The sequence below is a fragment of the Moschus berezovskii genome, chromosome 4 (genome assembly GCF_049115385.1).
Source record: "Moschus berezovskii isolate FMDL1 chromosome 4, NW_MosBer_1.0, whole genome shotgun sequence".
Classification (NCBI taxonomy): domain Eukaryota; kingdom Metazoa; phylum Chordata; class Mammalia; order Artiodactyla; family Moschidae; genus Moschus; species Moschus berezovskii.
Window position 1 is genome coordinate 94,440,551 of NC_142463.1, and position 20,228 is coordinate 94,460,778.

General features: G+C 37.0%; 1 protein-coding gene across 4 annotated transcripts in view; it reads left to right on the top strand.

Moving 5' to 3' along the window:
• Window positions 1–20,228, top strand: part of SYCP1 (synaptonemal complex protein 1) — a 137,874-nt gene that overhangs the window by 84,450 nt on the left and 33,196 nt on the right. For 2 of the 4 annotated variants that reach the window (XM_088834892.1, XM_088834890.1), the window contains 7 exons: window positions 1,559–1,621; window positions 5,566–5,628; window positions 5,805–5,867; window positions 14,622–14,738; window positions 15,166–15,276; window positions 16,393–16,485; window positions 16,974–17,048. In XM_088834892.1, coding sequence (XP_088691018.1) covers window positions 1,559–1,621; window positions 5,566–5,628; window positions 5,805–5,867; window positions 14,622–14,738; window positions 15,166–15,276; window positions 16,393–16,485; window positions 16,974–17,048 — 585 coding nt within the window. The remainder of the gene's footprint in view (window positions 1–1,558; window positions 1,622–5,565; window positions 5,629–5,804; window positions 5,868–14,621; window positions 14,739–15,165; window positions 15,277–16,392; window positions 16,486–16,973; window positions 17,049–20,228) is intronic. The other 2 variants (XM_055402444.2, XM_088834891.1) reach the window with 2 other exon arrangements.

A 20,228-nucleotide genomic window follows, 5' to 3' on the forward strand; every position in this document is an offset into this window, starting at 1 on the left:
TAAAAAGACCAAAATATAGGTCTTCTATATAATTGCTATTGGAGACCATGGAAAGGACAACTATCTGAACTTGAGTCAGGACAAGCTTCCTGGAAGAAGCAAAATTCATGTTAAAACCTCTGATAAATTGAATTAGTGGAAGGCAGTGGGGTAGGCATAAGTAGATCAGGGAGAAGAGTATTTCAAGTTACACACACACAATATATATATGAAGTATGAGAGAGCCTTGGAAATATGAGAGGGCCCCTGTATTTAAACAACTATACAAAGTTTATCTAGGCCAAAAGTTGGAGTTTAAGATAGTGGTGTTAGTAGAGAGAATATAGAAAGATGAGAGATGGGAAGATAAATGGAAGAATGAGGATGGGGAAAAATGAGGGTAGATCATTTAAGGCCTCACAGTTATATTTAGAAGTTTGAGGTTGTTGAAGAATTTTGACCTGAAAAGTGTCATAATTATATTTACATGTTGGAGGGCTTTAAGACTGTTGGAATAGTCTAAGGGTAAGATGAGCTATATTTTTAAGGACTTGCAATGACCAGGAACATTCTAGATTCTTTTGTTATTTAAGCTGGAAGTCATTTTGTTCCTCATTTTATGAATTAGGAAATTGGGCCTCCAAAAGGTAAAAGTGCCCAAAAGCTACATGTCTAAGAAGTGGTAGAGTTGCCTCTCTAACATTCTTTAGACTGTACCACATTTTTCCCCCCAAAAGCTGTTTTTTCCTTTCAGTTTCATATTTATTAGTTAAATTCAGCCCCTCCAAATTAAATTAGTCTCCTGAAGACTTGGTATGTAATTCACTACTTTAAAATTTGTGTCAGAGGCTGCTTCAAAACACTTATCTTGTTGGTGTGGAGAAAAACATGAATTTGATGGCTAATGTGAAACAAAAATCTTCCATTAAGAACTTTAAATATATTTTACCAGTGTAGAAGATATTAATGATGAGTTAAGAAAAAAGTGAAATGCAGGACAAATTAATAGTATTTTTAAGCTTTCCATGGTTGGATTTCAGTTTACCTATTGAAACAGTTTCCTGGAAAGAATTCAGGTTGCAAATATTTCTTGGCTATTTTACCTGACATTGAAATTTGTTATACTCTTCTTTTATCCCAATCTATACTTTATCTGAGCCTTTTTCCCCTCATTTCTAAAATGGGCATAATAATACCTATTTTTCTACATCACTGGATTGTTACAAAGTTCAGTTTAATAAATGTTTGTGAAAAACATGTTTAAAAGATGGTAAACATCTATATATAATTTTAAAAATTCAGTATAAACTGGGAAAGCTAATAAAAGATTGTAAAGTGATAATGAGGCTAAGATAATAATGAACATTAACATGTATACATGAAAACATTTTTTTATTTTTTAAATATAAAAATTTTATATATTTTTAAAAAAATGTAACTGAAATAAATTGGCAGAGCTGATAACTATTTTTTTTAGAAATATAAGACTAAGCTTTATAATTCCATGTCTAAAAGATACTCATAGAAGACAATAGAATTTCTGTTAACATTTTTAACCTGATGTTAAATGTTTTTTTAGGCTCGAAGCATTGAATGTGAAGTTATAAAAAAAGATAAACAAATGAAGATACTAGAAAACAAGGTATTATCAGATATGAAAGATACTTGGGACTAGAGACTGTAACAATATATGAATGGCTAGACTCTTTAGGGCCAACCTTTACATTGTCCCGTACAAAGAGATCTCAGTTCTATTTTGAAGGCTTTCAAGGATAGTATAGGATTTTTATTGCAGGTTTGTTTGAAGAGGCTTTGGAATTAGGAGTTTCTGCATAATGCTTCAAAGAGCAAAGCTTTGTTAAATTGCTCGTCCATTATCTCTTTCCTTTCTCCAAATTTCATACCCTCAGCAGCTGCATTTGCTATGGATATCTTTAGAGTGGCAAGATGCTTTTAAAAAATCATTCTTAGATATCTCTCCCATTTTTTATGTCAAAGGAGCTGCAGAAAAATTTCCCCTTTCTTTTTGTGAGATGTTTTTACTCTCTGGCTGGTGATACCAATTCACTTTCGCTTTCTCTGCCTTTCACCACACACTTGTCCTAAACTTGACTTTCTGTGTAGCGAGTTGGTGAGTATCCTTTGGAAAGTTTAGTTCACTTTCTGAAGTTCTGAGCTCTAATAATTAACACTTTTTTTTCTAGCTAGAATTCTAGTGAATAAAATTCTTTGATTTTATGTACCTGAATTATTTTACTTAAAAATGAACTGTAATATTTTAAAAATTTTATAAGAATTTCTGGGCATTCCATCAAATACATTAATTAGTCCTAAGTTTAGATATTATTTAAATTTAAAAAGATTGAATACTTAAGTTACTTTAATTTTCATTAGTTTGTTCAGAAAGAAGGGAGAGTGAGATGGGGCAGTAAAAATAGCCAAATTGATTTGATGTTATTATATATACATATTTTTTGAACTATCATTAACTATAGTTATAAAGGGAATTTTTATATTGTTTAGTAATGTCAGTTATTGGTGATGGACAGGGAGGCCTGGCGTGCTGTGATTCATGGGGTCACAAAGAGTCGGACACAACTGAGCGACTGAACTGAATGTCAGTTATAATTTTCTAGGGAAAGCTAAGTAGGAGAAAGATATGATCATCAATATTAACTCTCAAGGGAGTAAATTTTGATGGTCTGAAGAATGGAGAAATATGTAAAACATGCTTTCTCAGGCAATATAATAATCTGGTTATACTTAAAACTGATAGTTTAAAACTTTGTTCAGCATTCATTTGGTAAGGCCAAGAAGTGACTGATTTTCTTGTCTCTATTGAGTTTTAAATTTTAATTACATTTTTATTCAGTTCAGTTCAGTTATTCAGTCATGTCCGACTCTTTGCGACCTCATGAATCTTAGCACGCCAGGCCTGCCTGTCCATCACCAACTCCCAGAGTTCACCCAAACTCATGTCCATGGAGTTGGTGATGCCATCCAACTATCTCATCCTCTATTGTCCACTTCTCCTCCTGCCCCCAATCCCTCCCAGCATCAGGGTCTTTTCCAATGAGTCAACTCTTCTCATGAGGTGGCCAAAGTATTGGAGTTTAAGCTTCAGCATCAGTCCTTCCAATGAACACCCAGGACTGATCTCCTTTGGGATGGACTGGTTGGATCTTCTTGCAGTCGAAGGGACTCTTAAGAGTCTTCTCCAACACCACAGTTCAAAAGTATCAATTCTTCGGCGCTCAGCTTTCTTTATAGAACAACTCTCACATCCATACATGACTACTGGAAAAACCATAGCCTTGACTAGACGGACCTTTGTTGGCAAAGTATTGTCTCTGCTTTTTAATATGCTGTCTAGGTTGGTCATAGCTTTCCTTCCAAGGAGCAAGTGTCTTTTAATTTCATGGCTGCAGTCACCATCTGCAGTGATTTTGGAGCCCTCCAAAATGAAGTCTGACACTGTTTTCACTGTTTCCCCATCTATTTCCCATGAAGTGATGGGACCAGATGCCATGATCTTCGTTTTCTGAATGTTGAGCTTTAAGCCAACTTTTTCACTCTCCTCTTTCACTTTCATCAAGAGGCATTTTAGTTCTTCTTCACTTTCTGCCATAAGGGTGGTGTCATCTGCATATCTGAGGTTATTGATATTTCTCCCGGTAATCTTGATTCTAGCTTGTGCTTCCTGCAGCCCAGCGTGTCTCATGATGTACTCTGCATATAAGTTAAATAAGCAGGGTGACAATATACAGCCTTGACGTATTCCTTTTCCTTTTTGGAACCAGTTTTGTTCCATGTCCAGTTCTAACTGTTGCTTCCTGACCTGCATACTGAAGTTTTTTTTATTTTATTTTATTTTTATTTTATTATTTTTTTTAATTTATTTTTTTTTATTTTACAATATTATATTGGTTGGTTTTGCCCTACATTGACATGAATTCGCCCCAGGTGTACATGAGTTCCCCCTCCTGAATCCCCCTCTCACCTCCCTCCTCCCTTTATCCTCCCTCTGGGTCATCCCCGCACACCAGCCCCGAGTAACCTGTAACATGCATTGACCCTGAACTGCTGATTCGTTTCACATATGACAACATACATGTTTCAATGTCATTCTCTCAAATCATCCCACCCTCACCCTCTCCCACAAAGTCCCAAAGACTGTTCGATAATTAGTTCTTTTAAAAATCTGATCAATTGTCCTTTATGGTCTGTTTCTTTTTCATAGTTTCAGGTCTTTAAAAACAATATTTAAAATATTTTAATTTGATATTCTTTGTTTAATAATTTCAATATGTGAAGCCTTTTCAGTTCTGATTTTGCTCTTTGTTCTTTCTACTGATTTTTACTCTTGGAGCCTTATTTCTTTACATTTTTTGATTTCTTGGAACTATCTGTGGTAATTCTTTGAGGCTTGTGTTGAAATTGATCAGTTCAGTTCAGTTCAGTCGCTCAGTCGTGTGCGACTCTTTGAGACCCCATGAGTCACAGCACGCCAGGCCTCCCTGTCCATCACCTCCCAAAAAGATTATCTTGAGGGTACTACTAACAGGAGCCCATTTTAAAGTAAATTCTCCATTTGAAGTTTTTTAAGATTATTGAGGTAACATGAATTCAGCTGTAACTAACCCTTGCCCCCCAAATATAAGGCCACTTCATGGCTACTACAGATTTTCAGAACAGTTTTTATACCATTCACTCAGTGCCAAGGTCAAGACAAGTTTTCTTACTGTATCCTTCTGTGTGGCAGATTTATTTCTTATTTATGCTTTCACTGATTAGGTAGTCTTTTGGGTTTGGGACTTTATGCAGGCTTGTCTTACTGTATTCTGTACCTTTAGTGAGCTCTCAGTTTTATCTCTTATGTCCTTTACCCTAGGTAGGTTTGGCATTAACAGAAATATTTAATGACATGACTATGTAGTTTTGACTGTGCTAGGTCTTTGTTGCTGCCCATGGGCTTTCTTTTAGTTGCGGTGAATGGGGGCTACTCTTTGTTTCTGTGCATGGGCTTCTCGTTGCAGTGGGTTTTCTTGTAGAGCATGGGTTCTGGGCTCATGGCCTTCAGTACTTGAAGCATGGTAGCTCAGTAGTTGTGCATGGGCTCTAGAGTGTGGGCTCAGTAGTTGTGGTGCATGGGCTTGGTTGTTCCACAGCATGTGGCATCTTCCCAGACCAGAGATTGAACCCATGTTCCCTGTATTGGCGGACTTCCCTGGTGGCTCAAATGGTAAAGCATCTGTCTACAATGCGGGAGACCTGGGTTTGAGTCCTGGGTTGGGAAGATCCCCTGGAGAAGGAAATGGCAATCCACTCCAGTACTATTGCCGGGAAAATCCCGTGGACAGAGGAGCCTGGTAGGCTACAGTCTATGGGGTCACAAAGAGTTGGACACGACTGAGCGACTTCACTTCCCTGTATTGGCAGGTGGATTCTTAACCAAGACACCATCAGGGAACTCCTAATGACATAGTTTTTGAAGTAATCTCTATGTTAATATTTTTGTTAGTTTGAAAGTATTTATTTTGACTGGAATATTGAATAAAATAATTTTAATTTCTCTTCATTTTTTAGTGTAACAATTTGAGGAAACAGGTTGAAAATAAAAGCAAATTTATTGAAGAACTCCAGCAGGAGGTATGTACTGATTCTCAAAATCAAATTACTTTTTTTAAAAAAAACCCTTTATATTCACTGCAGTTTTAGAGAATAATGCTTTTCTTTACTGTAGTAATTTTAGTCTAAGTCAGTGAAAGTATAAGTTTGAATCACTTTGATATTAAACATAATCCTTTATTTTTTACTTCTAACAGAATAAGGCCTTAAAAAAAAAGAATACAGCAGAAAGCAAGCAACTGAATGTTTATGAGATAAAGGTATTTGGAATCTTTATTTTTTTTAAAAAATACTAGTACATAGATGAGAATTTAGAAAGTTAAGCCCTTTGCATGTGTACTAAGTCTCTTCAGTCATGTCTGACTCTTTGCGATCCTATGAAATGTAGCCTGCCAGGCTACTGTGTCTATGGGATTCTTCAGGCAAGAATACTGGAGTGGGCTGCCATGTCCTTCTCCAGGTGATCTTCTGGACCCAGGGATCAAACCCACATCTCTTACATCTTCTGTATTGGCAGGCAGGTTCTTTACCACTAATGCTACCTGGGAAGCCCAGGGCAGTGAAGGATAGCGAAGGACAGGAAGGCCTGATGTGCTGATGAGGTTGCAAAGAGTCGGACATTACTTAGTGACTGAACCACAGCAACAAAGCCCTTTATATTGTAGCAATTATTTTAGTTGTAATAGAATGTACATCTTTGGTTTAGCTGTGTTAAAATCATTTAAGCCAGGGGTCCCCAACCCCTGGACCATGGACTGGTACTGGTTCATAGCCTACTAGGAACCAGGCCACAAAACAGGTGAGTGACAGGCAAGTGACCAAAGCTTCATCTGTATTTACACCCATTCCCCATCAATCTTATTGCCTCCTGAACTCTGCCTCCTGTCAAATCAGTGGAGGCATTAGATTCTCATAGCAGTGCAAAACCTACTGTGAACTGTGTGTGCTGAGGGATCTAGGTTGCATGCTCCTTATGAGAATCTAAAACCTGATGATCTGAGGTGGAGCTGAGGTATGTTAGCACTGGGGATCAGCTGCAAATACAGATTACTATTAGCAGAAAGGTTTGACTGCATAGAGACCATAATAAATCAGTTACTTGCAGATTCATACCGAAATCCTATCAGTGAGTGGCAAGTGACAATTAAGCTGCATCTGGTGGCAGGCTTTATAATGGCAAGTGAGTTAATGTACTTCAATTGTATAGCCTCATATGATGGCAGGCTTTAAGTCAGAATCCAACGTTTATTTTGTGTTTAGCTTGCCCATTATTTTCTTTACCACTTCTGTCTGTTCTATAATACTGCATAGATAAAGGAGTGGTTTTTTTTTCTACATATAATAGAACTTTTTTTCCATAATAAAGACACTCCCTTTATGTAGTAATATTCTCTTGCCTTAGAGAGTAATTCTTCTGTTTTATTGTTATAATTATACTAATTTTCTTCTTAGTGTTTAGTGTTTGAATGGTGTTATTTATTTAAAAATTTTATTGGTGTATAGTTGATGTACAGTGTTGTATTTTTAGCAACCTATTCACTATTGTGCTTTCTGTTCCTTTGTTTTAGATGTGTCTTTTATAAACAGCATATAGCTGGAGTTCATAATTTTTGTCCTTTTTACTGATACATTTTAGCTTCAGAATACATAAATCTCCTTTATCTCTCATGTCTAACTTATATGGTGCATGCATGTGTGCTAAGCTACTTCAGTCATGTCTGACTTTTCGTGACCCTTTGGATTGTAGCCCTCCAGGCTCCTCTGTGGGATTTTCCAAACAAGAATACTAGAGTGGGTTGCCATGCCTTTTTCCAGGGGATCTTCCCAACTCAGGGATTGAACCAATGTCTCTTAAGTCTCATGCATTGGCAGGCAGGTTCCTTACCACTAGTGACAGCTGGGAAGCCCAACTTCTATGGTATCATGTTCTTATTATTGCCACTTAATTTAGTGAATTTGTTTTTATAATGGTTTTTGTATTGCCCAGAAAGAAGGAAAGAATAGAGTGAATTGGGGAGCGGCAGTAAATAGTTAGATTTTATGAATTCACAGATATAGGAAGAGTGATATATACCAAGAAGGAAAAATTAGGATAAATCCAGAACTAGACTTAATATATAAAACTACAGAATATTAGACATAGATGGGTCTTAAAAGTAGCTGGAGAAATGTAAGAGATCACCAATGAAAGAATGACAAGAAATTTACCATGGACATTCCAACAAGCAACAGTGTAAGTTAGAAAACAATGAAAAAATATTCTCAAGTACAGAAAAAATGTCAACCTTGAATTATGTCTCTAGCATATCTCTCTTTTAAGTGTGTTGGAGAAATAGGGAGATTTTTTTAGGTCAAAAAGTGAAGGAAACATACTCTTCAAGAACATTCAGTTAATAAAAATATCATGTATAAGGCTACAAAATTCAAAGGCTTGAAATCACACAGAGTATGTTCTCTAGCCACAGTTCTGTTAATCTAGAAATTATGGCATGTATTTTTTAAAGTTTAAAGTTAATACCTTTACTATGAACATTGTTATGCCAGTGTATTTTAAAAAGTTAAAGTGAAATAGATTCACCAAAACAATGTCAAAAAAAATAATTAGGCTGAATAGTCCTAAAAGAGATTGAATCAGCCATTTAAAATCTTCACAAAACAGCAGATTCAGTTGATTTTAGATGGGAGCTGCATATGTAGAAAATCTATAAGAATCTCCAGATGAGTTAATATAAGTATTGAGTGTGTTTATTAAGGATGTTAGATATACAGTCATTACACAGAAATAGTTACTAGTATTAAACATGTATAACAAGCTACTAGAAGGTGTGATTTTAACAATATACCATTTATGTGAAAATTCTGGTTCTCTCCAAAATTATTCTACATATTCACACATGATTGCTAGGAGTTTAAATTGGTACATATACTTTATAACACAGTGTTGTTATCTTGTAAAGTTGAACAGGCAACCTGCAATTTCAGTTCTGGGTATAAAGACATTTATAGACTTGTACCAGGAGATGTTTTTGAGAACATTAACACCATTACTGTGTGTATTAACTCCAAGTTGGATACAATTTGGTGTCCATGAACACTTGAGTACACAAATAAACCATAGTATATTCATACAGTGGAGCACTACTCTGTAGAGAAAATGAAGGAACTATATTCACAGAAATATGTAAAACCTACTGCTGAGCGTAACATGCAAGACAGAAAAATTATGCATACTATGAAAACATTTATATAGAGTTCTAAAACAAAAATTCTGAAATACTGATACATAATTATGCAATAAAGCTATAAAAAGAGGAGAGGAACGATGAATATTAAATTAAGAGTCTTTGTTACACTTGAGAGGGTGGAAAGGAAAACTAATGAAGAAAGGCATTCAGAATTCTTTATCAATGTTGAAAATGTCCTGTCCTTTAAAGTTGGTAGTTGTATCATGGGTATAGAACACAGGGTATTTCATCTTTAAATTACCATTCCTCCTGTCCTCTACCCCTTTCTCATTTCTAATTCAGTCCTAAGGTACTGTGTGATTCTGCAGAGTGAGTGCTACTTAAAGGTCCTCTTTTGGTAATTATTATATAGTAAATATTTATACAAAATATATGGAAACAATAGAAGTTGACATGTTGATTTTTTATAGACAATCTCATTAAGAATATGTCTTTGATGAAACCCATTTTATCTGTTTTTCTTTAGTTGTTTGTTTTTTTAGTGTCATATCTAAGGATCCGTTGCCAAATCTATTGTCATGAATTTTAGTTCCCATTTTCTTCTAAGGGTTTTTAGTTTTAGCATTAAAGAGATGGGAATACCAGACTACCTGACCTGCCTCTTGAGAAACCTGTATGCAGGTCAGGAAGCAACAGTTAGAACTGGACATGGAACAACAGACTGGTTCCAAATAGGAAAAGGAGTACATCAAGGCTGTATATTGTCACCCTGCTTATTTAATTTATATGCAGAGTACATCATGAGAAATGCTGGGCTGGAGGAAGTGGGAATCAAGATTGCCGGGAGAAATATCAGTTACCTCAGATATGTAGATGACACCACCCTTATGGCAGAAAGTGAGAAGAACTAAAGAGCCTCTTGATGAAAGTGAAAGAGGAGAGTGAAAAAGTTGGCTTGAAGCTCAACATTCAGAAAACTAAGATCATGGCATCAGGTTCCATCACTTCATGGGAAATAGATGGGGAAACAGTGGCTGACTTTATTTTTCTGGGCTCCAAAATTACTGCAGATGGTGATTGCAGCCATGAAATTAAAAGATGCTTACTCCTTGGAAGAAAAGTTATGACCAACCTAGATAGCATATTGAAAAGCAGAGACATTACTTTGCCAGCAAAGGTCTGTCTCGTCAAGGCTATGGTTTTTCCAGTAGTCATGTATGGATGTGAGAGTTGGACTATAAAGAAAGCTGAGCACAGAAGAATTGATGCTTTTGAATTGTGGTGTTGGAGAAAACTCTTGAGAGTCCCTTGGACTGCAAGGAGATCCAACCAGTCCATCCTAAAGGAGATCAGTCCTGGGTGTTCATTGGAAGGACTGATGTTGAAGCTGAAACTCCGATACTTTGGCCACCTTATGCGAAGAGCTGACTCATTGGAAGAGACCCTGATGCTGGGAAAGATAGAGGGCAGGAGGAGAAGGGGATGACAGATGATGAGATGGTTGGATGGCATCACCGACTCAATGGACATGGGTTTGGGTGAACTCTGGGAGTTGGTGATGGACAGGGAGGCCTGGCGTGCTGCGGTTCATGGGATTGCAAAAAGTCGGACACAACTGAGTGACTGAAATGAACTGAACTGATTACATTTAAATCTGTTTTGAGTTATTTTTGTAATGTGGCCTGAGGTTCATTCTTTATTCTTTTCCATGTAGTAATTATTTGTTTCAGCAGCATTTGTTAGAGACTATTCTTTCTCCATTGAATTGTCTTGTCACTCTATTGAAAATAAGTTGACCATAGTTGTATGGTGATGGCTTTATTTCTGGACTTCCTGTTCTGTACAGTTCAGTTCAGTCACTCAGTCCTGTCCGACTCTTTGCGACCCCATGGACTGCAGCATGCTAGGCCTCCCTATTCATCACCAACTCCCAGAGTTTACCCAAACTCATGTCCATTGAGTCGGTGATGCCATCCAACCGTCTCATCCTCTGTCGCCTCCTTCTCCTCCTGCCCTAATCTTTCCCAGCATCAGGGACTTTTCAAATGAGTCAGCTCTTTGCATCAAGTAGCCAAAGTGTTTGAGTTTCAGTTTCAATATGTCCTTCCAGTGAACACCCAGGACTGATCTCCTGTAGTCCAGGGGACTCTCAAGAGTCTTCTCTAACACCACAGTTCAAAAGCATCAATTCTTCGGCGATCAGCTTTCTTCATAGTCCAACTCTTACATCCGTACATGACTACTGGAAAAACCATAGCCTTGACTAGACGGACCTTTGTTGGCAAAGTATTGTCTCTGCTTTTTAATATGCTGTCTAGGTTGGTCATAACTTCCCTTCCAAGGAGTAAGCGTCTTTTAATTTCATGGCTGCAGTCACCATCTGCAGTGATTATGGAGCCCCCCAAAATAAAGTCAGCCACTGTTTCCACTGTTTCCCCATCTATTTGCCATGAAGTGATGGGACTGGCTGCCATGATCTTTGTTTTCTGAATGTTGAGCTTTAAGCCAACTTTTTCACTCTCCTCTTTCAGTTTCATCAAGAGGCTCTTTAGTTCTTCTTCACTTTCTGCCATAAGGGTTAGACATTGATACATATGTTTAACTTATGTCAGTACCACACTGTTTTGATTATTGTAGCTTTGTATAGTGAGTTTTAAAATTGGGGATTATGTGTCTTCCAGCAATCTTCTTTTCCGAGATTGTTTTGGCTCTTCAGGGTCCCTTGGAAATTTTGTAAATTTTAGTATCAATTTGTTCTGACAAAAAGGCAGTTGGAATGTTGATAGAGATTGTATTGAATCTTTTTGCTCTATTTATAATGTTCACAAGAACACTATCAAAGGATCAAAGGACACCATCAGGAGAGTGAAAAGACAACCCACAGAACTGGAGAAGTATTTGCAAATCATGTAGTTGGTAATGATCTAATATCCAGAATATATAAAGAATACTTCCAATTCAGCAGCAAAAGCCAGTCACTGAAGAACAAATACTGCCTGATACTTGAAACAGTCAATCACATGAAAACAGAAATACCAGGGACTGGCGGGAGGGGGAAATGGGGAATTGTTCTTCAATTTGTGTAAATTTCAGTTATGGCTTCCCTGGTGGCCCAGATGGTAAAGAAACTGCCTGCAATGTGGGAGACCCAGCTTTGATTCCTGGGTCTGGAAGATCACCTGGAGAAGGGCATGGCAACCCACTCCAATATTCTTGCCTGGAGAACTCTGTGGACAGAGAGCCTGGTGGACTGAAGTCCATTTGGTTGCAAAGAGTCAGACACAACTGAGCTATTAACGCTTCACTTCAGTTATGCATGATAATGTAGTTTTAGAGATCTGCTGTATTACATAATGCCTCTAATCAACCATTCTGTATTGTTTACTTTAAAATTTGTTAAGAGGGTAGACTCTTAATGTTCTTATGGGAAAAAAGGGAACAGAAGGAAACTTTTGAAGGTGATGGGTATATCTGTCATCTTGATTTTGATGATAATTTCATTGATGCTTGCATATGTCCAAACTCATCAAACTGTATACATTAAGTGTAGTTGACCAGTCACTAAGTCATTTCTGACTCTTTGTAACCCCACGGAATGTAGCATGCCAGGCTTCCCTGTCCTTGGCTTTCTCCCGGAGTTTCCTCAAACTCATGTCCATTGAGTCGATGGTGCCATCCAACCATCTCATCCTTTGTCAACCCCTTCTCTTCTTGCCCTCAATCTTTCCCAGCATCAGGGTCTTTTCTAGTAAGTTGGATCTTATCAGGTGGCCAAAGTATTGGAACTTCAGCTTCAGCATCAGTCCTTCCAATGAATATTCAGGGTTGAGTTCCTTTAGGATTAACTGGTTTGATCTCCTTGCAGTCCAAGGGAGTGTGTGTGCTGTATTGTTCAGCACCACAATTCAAAAGTATCAATTCTTCAACACTCAGCCCTTTTTATGGTCCAACTCACATCTGTACATGACTGCTGAAAAAACTATAGCTTTGACTATATGGACCTTTGTCGGCAAAGTGATATATTTTCATTTTTTAGTATGCTATCTAGGTTTGTCATAACTTTTCTTACAAACAGCATGTGTCTTTGAATTTCATGGCTGCAGTCACAGTGCGCAGTAATTTTGGAGCCCAAGAAAATAAAGTCTGTCACTATTTCCATTGTCTCCCCATCTATTTGCCATGAAGTGATGGGACCAGATGCCATGATCTTAGCTTTTTAAATGTTGAGTTTTAAGCCAGCTTTTTCCCTCTCCTCTTTCACCCTCAGCAAGAGGCTCCTTAGTTCTTCTTCACTTTCTGCCATTAGACTGGTATTATCTGCATATCTGAGGTTGTTATTTCTCCTGCCAGTCCTGATTGCAGCTTATGATTCATCCAGCCTAGCATTTCATATGATGTACTCTGCATGTAAGTTAAATCAACAGGGTGACAGTAAACAGCCTTGTCGTACTCCTTTTCCAATTTTGAACCAGTCCCTTGGTTGTTCCATGTCTGTTCTGTTCCTTCTTGACCTGCATACTGGTTTCTCAGGAGACAGTTAAGGTGGTCTGGTATTCCCATCTCTTTAAGATTTTTCTACAGTTTGTTGTAATCCACACAGTCAAAGGCTTCAGTGTAGTCAATGAAGCAGGAGTAGATGTTTTCCTGAAATTCCCTTGCTTTTTCTCTGATCCAGTGGATGTTGGCAATTTGATCTCTGGTTCCTTTGCCTTTTCTAAATCCAGCTTGTACATCTGGAAGTTCTCGGTTCATGTACTGCTGAAGCCTCACTTGAAGGATTTTCACATGCTAGCATGTGAAATGGGAGAAGGCAATGGCACCCCACTCCAGTACTCTTGCCTGGAAAATCCCATGGGCGGAGGAGCCTGGTGGGCTGCAGTTCATGGGGTCGCTAAGAGTTGGATACGACTGAGTGACTTCACTTTTACTTCTCACTTTCATGCATTGTAGAAGGAAATGGCAACCCACTCCAGTGTTCTTGCCTGGAGAATCCCAGGGACGGGGCAGCCTAGTGGGATGCCGTCTGTGGGGTCACACAGATTCAGACACGACTGAAGTGACTTGCAGCAGCAGCAGCATGGGAAATGAGTACAGTTGTATGGTAGTTTGAACACTCTGTGGCATTGCCTTTCTTTGGAATTGGAATGAAAAATGACCTTTTCCAGTCCCGTGGCCACTGCTGAGTGTTCCATATTTGCTAGCATATTGAGTGCAGCACTTCAACAGTATCATCTTTTAGGATTTTAAATAGCTAAGTTGGAACTCCATTAATATCCAGCTCAGCTGGATTTCCACATTAAATATGTGGGTTTTTTTTTGCATATAAGTTATATCACAGTAAACCTAGTTTTGTAATATAAATTTATTTATTTTAATTGGAGGCTAATTACTTTATAATATTGTAGTGGTTTTGCCATACCTTGACATGAATCCACCACGGGTGTACATGTGTTCCCCATCCTGAACCCCCCACCCCTCCTCCCTCTCCGTCGCTTTTTCTTTGAATCACATGGGTGTTCTGTCCAAATGGAATAGTTACTTATTGTAATAAAACAACAGAGACTAAATAATTTAAATATTGTTAAAAAATTTAAAAAAAAATGCCTGCTTTTAGGATATTACTTGTCAAGACTACGTATTTTAGAGGAAAAGATAGATTTTGTGAAAAATAAAGCACATCTCCCCATATGAAAACTGTAAGGAAAATGATCCAACTGTAATATCTTATAAATAAATCGTCTTCTGAGAGTCACAAACCACAAAAAGAATGCATTTTTTAAAGTAATCCACAGCATTTACTAATATTCATTCTATTTTCTTTATTCAAAGGTCAGTAAATTAGAGATAGAACTAGAAGGTGCCAAACAAAAGTTTAAACAAGTGACTGACAGCTATCAGAAAGAAATTGAGGACAAAAAGTTATTAGAAGAAAATCTTTTGGGAGAGGTAGGAAAACCTAAATATGTTTGAGAACTTGTTATACTAAAACCATATATTTCTATGTTAACATTTTAAGAGAAAAGTAATAGTTCTTACTTTTAACATTATAATTCTTTAGAAGATTTAGTAAATTATATCAAGGACAATTAATTAGCTTTTTAAAATAGAAACTAAAATTATTATTATGTTAAGTATTTAAGTATTGAGTAGTGTATAACTGTTTTGAAAAGATTAAATGATCTTTACAGTGTTATACTGTTATCTCACTTGATAGAAGACCCTAACTAAAATAAACCAAAACAGTAGTGCATTTTCTACTTGGCTTTCCTAATTTCCTGGTGTTTGATTTCTTCATTTTAACCTAAATTTAACATTTGAGTTTAATTTGCTTTTTGGGCATTAATTTTAAAAAAACTTTAAATTTATTTCATAGGTTGCAAAAGCAAAAGTAGTAGCTGATGAAGCAGTAAAATTACAGAAAGAAATTGATATACGATGTCAACATAAAATAGCTGAAATGGTAGCACTTATGGAAAAACATAAGGTAATTTTTTCCCTTTCGTATAATGAATCAATTGTATCAATTTTAGAAATCTTTGTGCATAAAATGGTAAAATATAGTATTCTGATTTGTTAGAGAAAATTGTCTAGACAACAGTGTCTAATTATAGCTGGAATACCCTTGATCTCTCATTTTCCTGAATCTTCACTACCTGAAGCTGAGCCTAAGTGTCACTTCCTTGAAGAAGTCTTTCCCCATCATTTTATGGGTAGATATAACCACTCTTGTTCTCAGTTTTCTTAGTAGTCTCTTACAGAATTTTCCATCTTATTTTTATTTAAATACATACCTAGTATATGTGCTTAAATAAATATAATATTTGTATCCTCTACCTGTGTCCAACACATACTAGACTAAACAATAATAAATAGATGTAAAACTATGTTAGTTGTGTTTGTGAGTGTGCTCTACTTTTTACTGTTGTTTTAAAGTAATCATTCTCTTAGAGAATTAAGTCTTATACTCTTCAGGATTTCAATAGGAAGTGGGCTATACCTATCAATTAATCTTATATAAGTTATTGCCTAGGATATTATTATGAAGTAACCTATGAGAAATTAAAGTATTTTAAATAATATTGTGAACTTATAAATGTAAGCAATTTTAGTATGTCTTAATCCAGTAGTTTTCATCCTTATTGTTACTTAAATTGTCCCAACTTTGGCCGGTGGGAACCTCTTCAAACTGGTTGGCAGTACCTTTTGACTTGACCCTAATAATCTGTGATAGCTTTCTTACTTTCTGTTGCAACAAAATATTAAGACTCATCTTGTATTTCCTGCCCAAGATCTGGAATCAGCAGTTTTTCTAAGAGGTCCTTGTGTTTCTAATTTTTTTTTAAATTATGAAATTCATTATTCCTAATTAAAAAAAATTATTTTTTGTTCTTGAGTTATTTCTAAGACCGTTATCTATGTTTTATTGTTTTTATTGTTAGCATTTAAAAATGTAATTAAAAAAATTTAAAAATATGCTCAAATATATATTACTGAATTCATGAACATCATTTTTATAAATATTAAATGCATTAGGATAACAGTGTTATTAAACATAAGCTTTTGAACTTCTCATACATCTAAAATGTTCTATTTAATATAGCACCAATATGATAAAATTGTTGAAGAAAGAGACTCAGAATTAGGACTTTATAAGAGCAAAGAACAAGAACACTCATCAATGAAAGCATCTCTGGTGAGAACAAATAGCAGTAGAGGCCAATTTTCATATAACCATAATTTTTGATCTATAGAATCAAATAGCCGTAGATCTGAAAGGGATGTTATAGATCTTATAAGTAGATGGTTTTCTAATTTTTTTTGAAATTGTAGAATGATATCTTTTTTTCAAGTGAAAAGTTATAAATTCCAATTACAAATAAGTTTGAGCTCTGATTGAGGTTTGGAAAGGAGGAGTGGGATAGATTGGGAGAGGATGAGAAGAAGAGATATACATAGTGTTAAATATTTCTTGAGAGCAAACTATGCAAAATTTGTCTGAATGAAATCTTTGGTTATGTTCATCTAGCAGCCTTCATATCAGTAAGCTTTTAAAAAGTGTATATCTTTTATGAGTGAATTTATTTTTCTGTAAAACTGAAGTTTTAAAATATTAGTTTGCATTTTCATTATCTTAAGAACTATATAGATGCACTTATAAATTTCATGTTCCTTTTTCTTTAGGAGACTGAACTATCCAATCTCAGAAATGAACTTTGGTCTGTCAAGAAACACCTTGAAACAGAAAGAGAAGAAAAAGTAGGTTTTGTAATAATATAGATAAAGTAACTTTGGATTTTAGGTGTAACCTAAGTTTTATAAAGATATCAGAAAATAATAGGATAAGTTTACATATGGATTAAAAATATAATTTTTCCCTATTAGCTTTTTTCAGAAATATTTAGCATAATGGGCTTCCCTGGTGGCTCAGAGGTTAAAGCTTCTGCCTCCAATGCGGGAGACCCAGGTTCGATCCCTGGGTCGGGAAGATCCCCTGGAGAAGGAAACGGTAACCCACTCCAGTATTCTTCCCTGGAGAATCCCATGGACGGAGAATCCCATGGACGGAGAAGCCTGGTAGGCTACTGTCCACGGAGTCGCATAGAGTCGGACACGACTGAGCGACGGAACGGAACGGATTGTTTAAATATTAAGCATGTCAATATAGGATTACTTTGAGTAGGCATTCTTTTAGATATAAATATTTGAATAATATTTCATATATTAAAAGTACTTATGTATTTGTATGTGTTTTTTAGCTACTGATAGTGTTTCAGAAAAAAATAATGCCTGTTTTTGTATTTGGTGTTGTTCAGTCGCTCAGTGGTTGGACTATAAAGAAAGCTGAGCGCAGAAGAATTGATGCTTTTGAACTGTGGTGTTGGAGAAGACTCTTGAGAGTCCCTCGGATTGCAAGGAGATCCAACCAGTCCATCCTAAGGGAGATCAGTCCTGAGTGTTCATTGTACACGACTGAGTGACTGAACTGAGACTGAGACTGAGTCGCTCAGTTGTGTCCGACTCTTTGCGACCCCATGGGCTGCAGCATGTCAGGCTTCCCTGCCCTTCACCATCTCCGAGAGCTTTCTCAAACTCATGTCCATTGAGTCAGTGATGTCACCCAACCATCTCATCCTCTGTTGTCCCCTTTCTCTCCTGCCTTCAATTTTTGCCAGCATCAAGGTCTTTTCCAATGAGTCAGTTCTTTGCATCAGTTGGCCAAAGTATTGGAGCTTCAGCTTCAGCATCAGTCCTTCTAATGAATATTTAGGACTGATTTCCTTTAGGATCGACTGGTTTGATTTTCTTGCAGTCCTAGGGACTCTCAAGAGTCTTCTCCAACACCATAGCTCAAAAGTATCAATTCTTCAACGTTCAGCCTTTTTTATGGTCCAACTCTCACATCCATGCATGACTACCAGAAAAACCATAGCTTTGACTAGACGGACCTTTGTTGGCGAAGTAATGTCTCTGCTTTTTAATATGCTGTCTAGGTTTGTTATAGCCTTTTTTCCCAAAGAGCAAACATCTTTTAATTTCATGGCTGCAGTCACCAGCTGCAGTGATTTTGGAGCCCAAGAAAATAAAGTTTGTCACTGTTTCCACTGTCTTCCCTTCTATTTGCCGTGAAGTGATTTTTGTTTTAAAATATTAAGTCTTAAGCCAGCTTTTTCCCTCTTCTCTTTCACCTTCATCAAGGGGCTCTTTGGTTCCTCTTTGCTTTCTGCCATTAAGGTGGTGTCATCTGCATATCTGAGGTTATTGATATTTCTCTCAGCAATCTTGATTCCAGCTTGTGCTTCATCCAGTCTGACATTTCACATGATGTACTCTGCATATAAGTTAAATAAGCAGTGTGACAGTATACAGCCTTGACGTACTCCTTTCCCAGTTTGGAACCAGTCCATTGTTCCATGTCCAGTTCTAGCTGTTGCTTCTTGACTTGCATACAGATTTCTTAGGAGGCAGGTAAGGTGGTCTGCTATTCCAATCTCTTGAAGAATTTTCCACAGTTTGTTGTGATGCATACAGTGAAAGACTTTAGCATAGTCAATGAAGCAGAAGTAGATGTTTTTCTGGAACTCTCTTGCTTTTTCTATGATCCAAAAATTTTGGCAATTTGATCTATAGTTCCTCTGCCTTTTCTAAATCCAGCTTGTACATTTGGAAGCTCTTGGTTCATGTACTGTGGAGGCCTGGCTTGGATAATTTTGAGCATTACTTTGCTGGTATGTGAAATGAGTGCAATTGTATGGTAGTTTGAACATTCTTTGGCATTGCTCTTCTTTGGGATTTGAATGAAAACTGACCTTTTCCAATCCTGTGACCACTGCTGAGTGTTCCATATTTGCTGGCATACTGAGTGCAGCATCATCTTTTAGGATTTGAATTAGCTCAGCTGGGATTCCATCACTTCCACTAGCTTTGTTTGTACTGATGCTTTCTAAGGCCCAGTTGACTTTGCACTCCAGTCTGACTCTAGGTGAGTGATCACACTATCATGGTTATCTGAGTTAAGATCTTTTTGGTATAGTTCTTCTGTGTATTCTTGCCACCTCTTAATATCTTTCTTGCTTCTGTTAGATCCATAGCATTTCTGTCTTTAATTGTCCCCATCTTTGCATGAAATGTTCCCTTGGTATCTCCAATATTTTTGAAGAGATTTCTAGTCTTTTCCATTCTATTGTTTTCCTCTGTTTCTTTGCACTGATTCACCGAGGAAGGCTTTCTTATCTCTCCTTGCTATTCTTTGGAACTCTGCATTTACACGGGTATATCTTTCCTTTTCTCCTTTGCATTCTACATCTCTTCTTTTCTCAGCTATTTGTAAGGCCTCCTCAGACAGCCGTTTTGCCTTTTTGTATTTCTTTTTCTTGGGGATGGATTTGATCACTACCTCCTGTACAATGTCATGAAACTCTGTCCATAGTTCTTCAGGTACTCTATCAGGTCTAATCCCTGGAATCTATTTGTCACTTCCACTGTATAATTGTAAGGGATTTGAATTAGGTCATACCTGAATGGTTTTCCCTAGTAGTTTTCCCTACTTTCTTCAATTAAATCTGAATTTGGCAATAAGGAGTTCATGATCTGAGCCACATTTCCCAGTCTTGTTTTGCTTCTCCATTTTTGGCTGCAAAGAATATAATCAATCTGATTTCATTATTGACCATCTGGTGATGTCCATGTGTAGTCTTCTCTTGTGTTGTTGGAAGAGGATGTTTGCTATGACCAGTGTGTTCTCTTACCTAAACTCTGTTAGCCTTTGCCCTGCTTAATTTTGTACTCCAAGGCCAAATTTGCCTGTTACTCCAGGTGTCTCTTGACTTCCTACTTTTGCATTCTGCTGCTGCTGCTAAGTCGCTTCAGTTGTGTCCAACTCTGTGCGACCCCATAAATGGCAGCCAACAGGCTCCCCCGTCCCTGGGATTCTCCAGG